The following is a 12,842-nucleotide window of genomic DNA, read 5'->3' on the forward strand; positions in this document are numbered from 1 at the left end:
TTCATCCGTCATGAAACAATTGCTCAAGGGGAACGCCAAAAAAAACGATAAGTAGTCCAGCAAGAACAACAACGAATATTTCATGTTAGACGGACTTTTACGCATTCGTATGAGCGTAGACACACCGGCTGTAATACCAGTAGCCAAATCACAGCGTGTGATTTGGCGATACCACGACGATGCTGGCGAGTCACCCAGGATGGAAAGAAACCTACCGAGCGATCAAACAGCGTTTCTATTCTGAAAAACATAGTACGCGAGTACGTAAAATCGTGTGATGTTTGCGCGTGTACAAAGGCCCTAAATAGACGTCCGAATGATCCTCTAACTTCGCGCAAACCCAGACAACCGTGGGAGGTCATTAGTATCGACTTAATGGGTGAGTACCCCAGAACATCAAGGGGAAAAACGAACCTGTTAGTAGCAACTGACTGTTTCAGTCGCTGGACCGAAGCGTACCCGATAGGCGCAGCGACTACAAAAACGATTGTAGACACGCTCGAACGCGAATTTTTCTCACGTTTTGGGTACCCCCGCGTATTGCTTTGCGACAACGGACGGAATCTGGTTTCTAACGAAATGATTAACGCGATAAATAGATGGGGGGCGGAAGCCTGGACCACACCTATTTATCATCCGCGCGCAAATCCGGTAGAACGAAAAAATCAGGAGCTAAAAAAAGGTCTCCGCGCCCTACTAGTAGAGGGCGACCATAGCACCTGGGACACTAAAATACCGTCGATACTATTTGCGTTGCGTAATCGTCGGAATGAAAAAACCGGTTATCCACCTTCCGTACTCGTTCTCGGCCGAGAAGAAAAACGACCTGGTGACTGGGCGGTCGTACATGTAAACACGGCGACTGCCGACAATGTAAACAATAGTCGCCCATCACCCAAACAGCAGGCCGGCGAAATTATAGATAACGTACCGACGAAACACGTAGTAAAACCTTATACGGTCGATGACGTGGTGTATTATAAAGCACACCACTTATCTAATAAACAAAACAAATTTTGTGCCGGCTTCGCGCCGAAGTGGTGGGGCCCTGTCAGACTAGCGGAAAAAGTAGGCAAAGGAGTGTTCCTGACAGATCAAAATCCCCCACGCAAACTTCACGTATTATGTTTAAAATTAAAATAGTTGCCATGTACTACAAATTACGGGCCGTCGTCGATGTATAGTAATGCTAACGGGCTGTTTTATTTTCAGCATGTCCTGTCGGAAATGTGGCGAGCGTGACGGCCTGGTGCGCGACCTCCTCCGCCGGTTGGCGGAGGCGCTCAACGTCCCGCTGGCCATCGTCCCGGCAATCCGTGCGACGGTCGAGGCAGCCCGGAGCGCACCGTTGCAACAGATCTTGAGGGACCCGATCGCAAATGCGTTCTACACCCGGGTGCGGCCACCCTTCGCGAAACCTGAAGGGCTATCGCCACCGTGCCGGAGATCCCACGGTCTGTGCCGGGGGAGGGTGGTGCCTCCCCTACACAGCGCCCGGGTATCGCTGCCGCGGCAGTGCAGCGACCGTCCAGCCCCGGCGCCCTACACCCGGGACAGGCTCGGCCACCCGGCCGCCACCGGCACACCCGGGGTACAGGAAGCTTACTCCCTCCGACGTACGTCGGAGGGAGCGCATCAATCGGGCCTTCAAGGAAAGGAAGGACCGGGAGAGGGAGGCGGCTATCCGCCCACCAACCGCACCGACGCCCCCGATGCCGGCGCCACGGACCCGTCTACCACCTCTCTCGGAGATCGTCCGGACCGCCAGCTCCGCCGTAACAACCGCCGCAGTTGGACCGGCTCCCATGGAGATCGAAGACGACCTGGGACACGCGGTGGAAGCCTTTCTGGCGGATGCTCCCTGTCCTCCTCCTTCTGACTCCCCTCCTGAAATTCCTCAAGCCGAGTAATCGGTCGAGGAGTTTCCTTCCTCTACTTCCTCGGTCCTTATGTCATCCGTAGGTTACGGATGACCGGACCGAATAGTACTTTCCCTCTTGCCAGCGAGACTGAAGGTTTCAGTCTAATACGGTAAGTCTTAAAACGCAATATCAGTGACCATCCACACGTACAAGGAACATGGCGGTAAGTCTACAATTGTTTATTACTTATAACTACTGTGTATGATGCGACTATTTGTTTACAAAAAAAAACCGGGCGGGTCAAGTGATAGACTGATGGCTTGGTGGGGGGAGTTGACACGGCACCGCGTGTCTTTTGCTCTAGGCTGGCGCTCATCCGTGTCTCTCTCGATATCAGCCGCCCAGCTATTAATATGACAATCGGTTGTCATCGGTTGTCTCCCCGCCCTTGACACTGAGATAAGGCCGCCGCCGAATATGGATTACCGATATTGCGTTCTGTTCCGTTTCCGACGTACACGATAACTGGTGTCTTTTTTTGGTTATATATATATATTTTCACTGCGTTGTTTTGTGCGACTTGACTGCGGTGTTCGATTATACCTAAATATAATTTGTTGCGCGAAAGTATATTTATGCGAATAATATAATATTATATATATTGGCTCTACATTGTTGTTTTGTGACTTGACCGCGATGATCAATTTTGTCAGTATATCTATATCATTAAATAAATATACTGTGCGGTTCTCAACTATATATATATTGGATACGCATTAAGTATGGCACATATTCTGAATAATTGTATTCAAAATGCAACAGACATTTTACCTTTTGATATTGAAGTGATTGTTGTAAAAATGTATAAAGACTTTTACATTTATACTGTTAGAGTTCATTAAAGGACTTTTGTGATACTGTAGAAGTTGAGTACAGAAATATGTTAACTTTTTCAAAAACAAAATTCTTAAGCCTGATGCCTGCAGGAGAACCAATTTTACAAATGTTTAAGCCAATAAAAGAATATTTTGCCTCAGTAGAATGTCATACAATCTTAAAAGATTCTTTGAAAATTCTCTTGGAGAAATTTGGTTCTGGTTTGTCCACAACAATTCATTTTTATTTCATCAAAGTATTTTAAATGTTGAATCTGATAAAATATGTGCCACTGAAGCGACATTAGAGTATTTTAAACTCATTGATACACTAACCCACAAAGAAAAAGAAATATTTTTACCAACCAGAGTGAAAGAATCATTATCCAAACTACAAAACAATTACCATGAAAATTTTTCACTTCAAGGTAAAGAATTTTATAATGAATGTATAAATTATTTGAATAAATGGTCAACAAATATGAATGTCTTAAAGTTATTCTCTTGGATATGTTTGCGAGACCAAATTACATGGAAATCAGTATTACTTTCTTGTGATACTTTTAAAATTTCAATTGGAGAATAACTAAATAAAGACTTACTTTTTGATGAAATAGGTCAAATTGTAATGTGGTTGGCTGATGACTGGATGATGTTTTTACAACTTTTTTTAGTGTTGATGTATCAATATATTGAATGTCTATTAGTTTATATATATAATAAAATTACTGTCTGTAATTGACCTTAGGTGGATTGTTTTATCGTTCTTCGCCTGTAAAGAGTAGCAGAAAACACCCGACCCGTCATTTATATATAAAGTTAATTAAGTTAACGTTTATGTAAAGTAAATGAAATAGTCACTCTGGAAATTAGGATTTCATTATCTTATTTTTATACCAACTATGCCACGTCACCACTCTGCCACGACACCCTGTGCTGGGGTTTTTTTTAATTAAAAACTAATAAAACATTTGTGTGAACGTATACACAAATAAAAAATTATATGCTGCAGCTTAAAGGATTTAAAAATTTGTTAATTATAAGAAAAACTATATTTACATAATAAATGTAATAATTTAAATATTGAACTATTGTAAATATTAAATGTTTTAAACAAAGAATATGTTTCACTAAACAAATTAAGAATAAATTATTAATTTAATTATAACTAAGTGACTAGTTAACATTTACAAATAAATTTAGAAGTACTCGCTAAATAAAATGTATTTAAATTAACAGTGATTTTATACAAGTAGATACAAATATTTACAAAACCATTGTACAAAAGTATACATTAAAAAATAATATTTTTTTTTGTTACTGAAACATTAAAATTATGTTTTATCTATTTATGAATTAATATTATTTATTAAACATTAAACCCAATGTATTCATTAACTATTTTGAAAAGAATAACTTGACTACAACTAAAAATATTATATTCTTTATTTATTAACTAAAACATACAAGTAAATCTTATAAAAAATATTTACTGACTGAAAGCTTAAATTTTTAATTAAGCTATTGCAGTAACTGTGGAGATACATTATGTAATAATAATGATTTTAATTCAGTTTAAAAACTTAACCACTGTATGTAAAAAAAAATTGCTCTTATTATAAATTTTAAGCTAAAAATTTCTTACTATTCCCTCTAATACTAACTCATTAAAAAAATTCAATAATAACTACATATATTTCATAATCCTATTTTATCTTTATAAATCAATAATTATGGTAAGATTTATTAAAATTTTAATCTACTTAAGTCTTAATCAATATTATAACTACGAGAACAATTAACATCAATAAATTTTATTACAACATTACGGCTAAATTTTAATATGAATAATAATCTATTCAAACATTTATTTTAAATGACTTAAATAATTAAAAATTAAAGCACAAGTAAGATTTAATTAAGATTATTTTTGTTTATTAATGTGTACGGTTTCAGCCAAAACAGAGGGCCTACTATTTACCCACTGCCCAGGGGACACACTGGAAAGTGACCTAGTAGCCAAGTAAGATAGTACTTGTTGACAGAGCTACTAGGTTTTGATAAAAAAAAAACAAATATTAATAAAAATGAGGGAAAAGTATAGAAAAAAAAACTCGAGAAATTGGCAGGTCTCCCATCATTCCCATCTTTATGACCGCGAAGTACCGTTGACCTTCCCTGAATGGCCCGATCACCACCGCCTTTTTTTAATCATCCGTAAATCATGAACATATTTATTCAAACTACTCAATATACCCTCAACTTATAAGTAAAGATAAATTATGATTAATTTAAAGTATGCATGTTATTATTTATCTGAGATTTCTCATTTTTTTATTTAAATTATAATTCAAGTAACTGTAACTGAAGTAACATATTGTTTATAAGGTGTATTAATTATAAATTATATCCAGTGTTTATTACTTATATGACATTTGTGTTTTAATAATGGAAGGAAATGATGATGAAAATTTATTTAATAATAATGATTTTATTGATATGAATTCGGTTTTAAGCAGTGATATTGAATGTGATTTTTTTTTCCAGAAGTTATTAATTCTTCTACGAGTTTACAAAGTGTAATTACTAAGATAATATTGTAAGTTATGATATTTAAATCTAAGTCGTCGCATAGTTGTTAATGAATTAAGATTATTTTGTTTTATTTAACAATACAATACATAGCCGCAAGCTGATAGTTTTTCTAAGCATATTTGAAAGAACTGAATAATTTTAAGTAAATTAGAAATAACATTTAGTCAATTTTAGATCAGATAATCAAAAATCTAATAAGATGTGGAGCAAAAGTTGTACTGATTATAATGCATTCAACAAAGATGAACCTGATGAGTTATTACTTAAAGTTACTGAATCTATGACTGATACATTGTCATTCGAACAGAACAATTATTTTGAAGGGTTGCGTGAATGTGTAAATCTACGGAGGAAACATATTGAGACTAGGGATCAGGATGATTAATAAAAATGAGGGAAAAGTATAGAAAAAAAAACTCGAGAAATTGGCAGGTCTCCCATCATTGGGTAAGGGTGAGTGGCCTTATGTCTTACACAAATTATAATTTACATATGTTTAAAAACGGTAGCACAGTGGGGTCGAGGCACAGTGTAAACAAGGCATAGATGGGACAAGTATAGATGATATTTGACAGTGATTAAAATCACTATCATAAGAAACGCTTCGATTCAAATCTGTAGATAGAGTTTCATTTAGAGAAATTGGTAGATTATTCCAAAAGATAAATCAACTATTATTTCTTTGATTATATCCTAATTAGTAGTTCTTTGATTTTAAAATATAACATATGAATAAATACTAATTATAATTATTAAATTTAGTATGAAAATAAAAAAGTAAAAAAATTTAATAAGTTTAATTTCTTATGTCTTATGACCTTTATTCTATGTCAATTAAATTATATAATATTCATGAAAGTCAATATATTCTCCTAATAAGATATTTTAAAATAAAATAAAGTACAAAACCTAGAATTTTAATAGAAAAATAGCATATTTTTGAATATGGTAGCCATTTGCGCATAGAAGNAATAAAATACAAAACCAAGGATTTTAACACAATAATAGCATATTTTTGAATACGGTATCCATTTGCGCATAGAAGATAGGTTCGCCGGGACAAATTTTTTTTTCATTTTATAGTACATAAAATAAGCTTTAATTTTATATATGTTTAAAGGACTCAGTTTTTTCGGAACTCTTTCAAAAGTTAAGTTGAAAAAGTTCTATTTTTTATACAATGTTTCAAGTTTTGAACGCCTCCTATATATGGGAAAATTGTACAATTTTAATAAAAAGTATGTCAAATGAAAGACGTACTTATAATGTATATAGAAAATAAAAATTTGTGCTGATAATTACATTTTTCGAAAAGTTATAGCACTTTTATGTTGAAAATTTAAAATCGAAAATTTTAACACAAAAATAGCGTTTTTTTAACTACGGCAGCCGTTTACATGCAAAAGATAAAGTGTTGGGACAAATTTTTTTTTTTTCCATTTTATAGTACATAAAATAAGCTTTAATTTGATATATGTTTGAAGGACGCAGTATTTCCGGAACATTTTCAAAAATTAAGTTGAAATAATTAATTTTTGTAAAAAAGTTTCCATTTTAAATCCTCCCCAATGAGTAGGTTAAGTGATAGATTTTCAAAAAAATGATATCAAATGAAAGGTAAATATTTAAGGTTTTAGTATAAAAAAAAATTATGTTGATTTGTTGATTTTTCAAAAAGTTATGGAAGTTTTAAGAAAAAAAAGTTAAAAAATTTCGAAAATTAGCGATTTTTAAATTAGTAATTTTTTTGCATATTTCCCCCATTTGCGGGGAACGAGGGAATTTTTTTCAATTTTTAAGTGTAATGTCTCCAACTAGATACGAATTGTGATATTTTGACGTATTTTTGAAAGAAATCGGTCCAGTGACAGCTGAGAAAAAGTGGCAACAGACAAAAAAAAAAAAAAAAAAAGCTAAAAACAGGCCATGTATAATATAATAACATTTTTCAATTATTTAATTAAAAATTTATAATTATTATTTTAAATATTTTAAAAGAGGTGCTAGATACACAAAATTAAAAAGGGGGGTTTCATGTTGATACTTGTCGTTAATTGTTTCGAGGAGTGACGGCCCACCACCGGCCATAGTTGTACCTCACATCACCATCATCATTGGCATCTCAACGTTTTATTTAAAAAAAAAAATGGAGGACAAAAAAAATACAAAAAAAAACGTGGTTTTCACCATAAAATACAGACAGACAACTTAGGCAACGCTTCAATAGTATAGTTGAGAAAAAAAAAATCTGTTGTCGCGTCATTTGTATAGTGGCCGCTGATCGTGACGCCGGGTGGTGGTGGTACCAACTTTGAACACGTTCATTGGGGGAAAATACAACAATATTGGTACAGGTGCACAGTGACAGTCAGCTGATGACGATAGGATGACAAATATCAGACCGGTTGACTAGTGGAGGTTATCACATACACAACTATTAAAATACTTTACACCTACTGCCCACACATCTAATTGATAAGATTTATTAAACAAAAACTTGTATAAATTCTGCAACATTATAAATGTGATTACAATATTAATCATATGACATTGAGGTATCAAACCTTACTAGGGCATGCATTTTAAAATATAGATACTGTTAGGGGCTTGTTTAATAGTTGAGGATCTTGGTCAAAACCAAGAATCGGAAGCTACCCGACGTCTGCCCAAATATCGTCCCTATCTCCTTAAATGAGTTTTAATTGACTGAGGGAGACACAGGCAATCGTGTACCTTAGTTCCAGGGGATAAATTATTAAATAAAATTAGACTATTGTTTTATGTCAACGACAAAGTAAAGTTATATTTTAGATGTTCAGTTATATGTAATGTACAATACGTCTGACCCGAATCCTAGTACAGTTGGTTAGTAGGTATATCCAAGTAAGACTGAGTTGGTTTTGGCTATGATGACAATTGGCGATAGACGGGTCGTTGAATATAACAAGTTAAATTATAAATAATATAAATAAGACGAAAGTAATAGCATTAAAATCTATGTTTAAAACGGCAAATGAAACACAACTGCTCTTTGTTAGTTCGACGTCGGTAGCTCCGGGCTACAGACGAGTAGAATTGTCACATCAGCATCTCCCTCTATGCTAATTAATATGTATTACGAATTAAATAAATAGAAATAAAACGTGTGTAATATAAGTGGTAAGAACATAGTAATAAATGTTCTTACAATACCTTAAATAAATATAAAATTTTTTTCTGAAAAAAAAATTGTAGCTGCTTTGTGAAATAAAATTTAGTTGTTTTCAACTCCCGTTTGCTCAACCAAATATCAAAAATTGTCAGAGACATCACATCAAAATATTTGCACTTATCTACGGTAAAATAAAAATGTATTCATAAATATTCTTATTTCTTATTAAGCGAGCATATGTATTTACTAAGAATATTGCCTGTGTAAGGTTTCAGCTGAACCAGAGGGCCTACTATTTACCCGCTACCCAGGGGGAATACTGGACAGTGACCTAGTAACCGAGCCAAGCAAGATAGTACTTGTTATGATGTTTATGAAATGAAATCATCCACGCAAGACTAATGACATTTTTTCAATGCTATTTTTTTAATCCATTTTAAACAAATCAATTTTGACAATAAACAAAACTTAAGAAATTGTTTAAAACAACTGAAAAAAAAAAAAAACTTGCGCAATTATTTTTTTCGAGCCAGGCGACAAGGCCTGGTAAAGACAATTAGTTCTTATCAGCCGTTTCCATCACCAATCTGTTGTGCCGGCTCTTGCCAAAAAAAAAAACAGTTGTTATTCCTATCTTCTTTTTTTCTGCGATCAGTTACGCAGCGTAAATTAAGTGCAGCCTTTGAGTTTGTTGCCTGATATAATTATTCTCGTTTTGTTATAACTAAAAATATCGGTGACCGAGAATATTGTTTGTTCGGCGGTATAATATTGTTTTTTTTTTTTGAAATTACGGTTTTAGTTCACGTTATTGAGGATTAGCGTGTAATTGTCCAAGCTGATGCGTATCGTATTGTAGCGACCTACCGAACATTTAAAAGCGTCTCGAGTCAAACACGAATGGAAGAAAACAATCAACAGGTCGGATCGGTTAAAAATATTTATTGTATATATATATATAATTTGTTTGTGTGAAACATTGTTCAAGTATGGGGACGCCCGTTTAATTGAAATGAATATTATTATATTATTAATTAATAGCTTAATTAATAGTAAAAAAGGGGTATTATATAATCTCTGGGTGATCGGCCGGCGGTAGTTGTAACAATTTTAAAAATAAAATATACACTCTAAGATAAAAATANTAGCTTAATTAATAGTAAAAAAGAGGTATTATATAATCTCTGGGTGATCGGCCGGCGGTAGTTGTAACAATTTTAAAAATAAAATATACACTCTAAGATAAAAATACAAAATTTTTGACATTATCACATATCTGTGACATTATTATGGAAACAGATGTGTTCAAGTAGAATGGTATTCCACATGTTAGAGATATTTAGGTTTTGATATCTCTCGAAAATAGTTTGTAAATTTTTAATTACAGGGAATATGTTACAAGTTAAATCAAAGTTTTGTTTAGATAACATTTTGATAAGGATACAATGCCTCAATATTTCCAATGAATCCGTACATCGGTTTATTCTGGTTTGTGTATTTATAAATGATTACTCACAACATGTGTTGAAGGTTGAGCGGGAATATTATTAAATTAATAAAAATTATTCATATGCTCAGAGTTTTTTTAGTTGTTATAATTTATTATTTATTAATTAAGTCGTTAAGTAGTTAACTCGTTGGCCCGTAATTTGGCATGTTTTTATTTGTTATTGGTTGGTTTGTATCGGCCTGTTTAGGCGATAGCCAACAGTTTCTCTCATCCGCACAGTGAAATGAAACGCCGATTTAGGCGGCCAAAAGTATCACATAAAACAATAATGAACGAAAAATACTAGTATTATTGTGATAAAAGCGTCGTGCGCTCAATATACGAAAAATTAGTTCAATGTGCTTTAAAAGCGTGTTTTTTAGTTTTTTTAAACTATATTTATTTTTTACTTTTAGCTTCGATGCGAAGCTGAGAAGGTATTGGTTTTACTAAGATGTGTTTTTTTTTTTGTGTCTGTTACCACTTTTTCTCAGCTCTCACCGAACCAATTTCTTTTAATGATACGTCAAAAGATCACAAATTGTATCTAGTCGAAGACATTACCCTCAAAAATTGGAAAAAATGCCCTCGTTCCCCGTAAATGGGGGAAACCTCCAAAAAAATTACAAATTTAAAAATCGCTAATTTTCGAAAATTTTTCAATTTTTTTTACTAAAAACTGCCATAACTTTTTCAAAAATGAACATATCAATATAATTATTTTTTATATAGATGTGTAATATCATTACCTTTTGTTTGGTATATTTTTTTCATAAATTTAACCCTTAACCTGCCCACAAGGGGGGATTTAAAATGACAACTTTTTCACAAAAAATTAACTTTTNACAGACATCAAATTTTATAAAAAAAAATACGATTTTTGTAAAAAAATTCATTTTTATATTTTTAACTTTATAATGCTATAACTTTTTGAAAGATGTATGGATCAATATAATTTTTTTTTTATAGATGCATGATGTCTTTACCTATCATTTGGTACATATTTTTTTATATCTGCCCCGTTACCTGNACATATTTTTTTATATCTGACCCGTTACCTGCCCACAGGGGGGGATTTAAAATGACCAATTTTTCACAAAAAATTTACTTTTTCAACTTAAATTTTGAAAGTGTTCCGGAAAGTCTGACACTTTTATATATATCTTAAATTAAAGCTAATGTAATATACTTTATTATGGAAAAAAAAAATTTCGGACTTTATTTTATCTTCACGGTGAAAATGGCTACCGAATGCTATTATTGCGTGAAAATTCTCGATTTTATTTTTTACATTTTTAACTTTATAATGCTATGACATATTGAAAAGTGTATGGATCAACATTATTTTTTTATGAGAAATAATATTTTTTAATAATCCCTTTTTCATTCTACATACTTTATCTTAATTAGGATATTTATAATGAACTAGCAGATCATGTAGCTTTTGGAATAGTCCACCAATTTTTTAAAATTAAACAGTATCTAAAGATTTGCATCGAAGCGTTTTTTTTTTATAGTGATTTTAATCACTGTCAGATATCATTATACTTGATCCAACTATGCCACGTCACCACTGTGCCGCGACCCCCCTGTGCTGGGTTTTTAGTTTTATGTTATGATAGTAGTTACTATCAATATCATGGTTGTAACGGGTAACGGGAATACAGAGTTCGATTCCGGGGAGGGAGTCTGAGAAACGGCTACCACATCCAAGGAAAGCAGCAGGCGCATAAATTACTCACTCTCGGAACGTGGAGGTAGTGACGAAAAATGACGATACGGAAATGATCCCTCGTAATCGGAATGAATACCTCTTTTTATATCTCTTAATAAGAATAAAGCGTGTTAATATATAAATTTTAATAGTAATTAGAATATATATATATATATATATATACAAATAATGCACTTAAGTACGTAAACGTATCATGCACTAGGTATAGCCGTGTTTTGTGGACGTGGGGAACGTTATACCTAAGGTATAAACGGCGGCAGCGGCGGTAGGAATATATAAATATATATACGTAAGGCGCATTACACGCGGGCGGTACTGGTCAGTCAAAATAAAAATTTGTTTATATATATATAATTGATGACAAGCACGCGTGTACGGGTACGATAACCAAAAATAAATTTATACATAACAGGAATAGTGTTGTCATCGTGTGGTGAGTGAGACGTGGGGTGGGGTAATTGCGTTATGACAGTCTAGTCTCAAGGCCATAGATGACGGAATATGCGATATCGCATGGCGGTTGGAGAGTTACAAACATACATACATACAGGTGAAACTAATATAAGCGTGTTAATTACACAATATTACACGTTAATCCATACATGTAGCTAAAAGTTGTCATTTTAAATCCCCCCTGTGGGCGGGTTGGGTATAAATCTGATCCTTTATCAGAATTATAAAAAAAATATACCATATGATAGATAAAGATATTATGCATCTATAAAAAAAAGAATTATATTGATTTGGTTATTTTTAAAAAAGTTATAATAATTTTAAATAAAAAAACGGTAGCACAGTGGGGTCGCGGCATAGTGGAGACATTGCATAGTTGGGTTCAGTCTAGATTTAATCTGACAGTGATTAAAATCACTATCATAAGAAACGCTTCGATGCAAATCTGTAGATAGTGTTTAATTTTAAAAAATTGTTGGATAATTGCAAAAGCAACATCAACTTCTATTAAAATAAAATACAAAACCCATAATTTTCATACAAAAATAGCATATTTTTGAATATGGTAGCCATTTGCGTATAGAAGATAGGTCGTCGGGACAAATTTTTTTTTTTCATTTTGTAGTACATAAAATAAGCTTTAATTTTATATATGTTTAAAGGACGCAGTATTTCCGGAACA

At 33.3% G+C, this 12,842-nt stretch overlaps 1 protein-coding gene across 1 annotated transcript in view; it reads left to right on the forward strand.

Moving 5' to 3' along the window:
• Positions 1–5,531: 5,531 nt before the first annotated feature.
• The window catches only part of LOC126898190 (acyl-coenzyme A thioesterase 9, mitochondrial-like), a 22,490-nt gene continuing 15,179 nt past the window's right edge, over positions 5,532–12,842 (forward strand). The window contains exon 1 of the mRNA XM_050672129.1: positions 5,532–5,669. Within this exon, the coding sequence (XP_050528086.1) occupies positions 5,532–5,669 (138 nt within the window). The remainder of the gene's footprint in view (positions 5,670–12,842) is intronic.

Source organism: Daktulosphaira vitifoliae, unplaced genomic scaffold, assembly GCF_025091365.1.
Source record: "Daktulosphaira vitifoliae isolate Bord-2020 unplaced genomic scaffold, ASM2509136v1 Scaffold_2, whole genome shotgun sequence".
In the NCBI taxonomy this organism is placed as follows: domain Eukaryota; kingdom Metazoa; phylum Arthropoda; class Insecta; order Hemiptera; family Phylloxeridae; genus Daktulosphaira; species Daktulosphaira vitifoliae.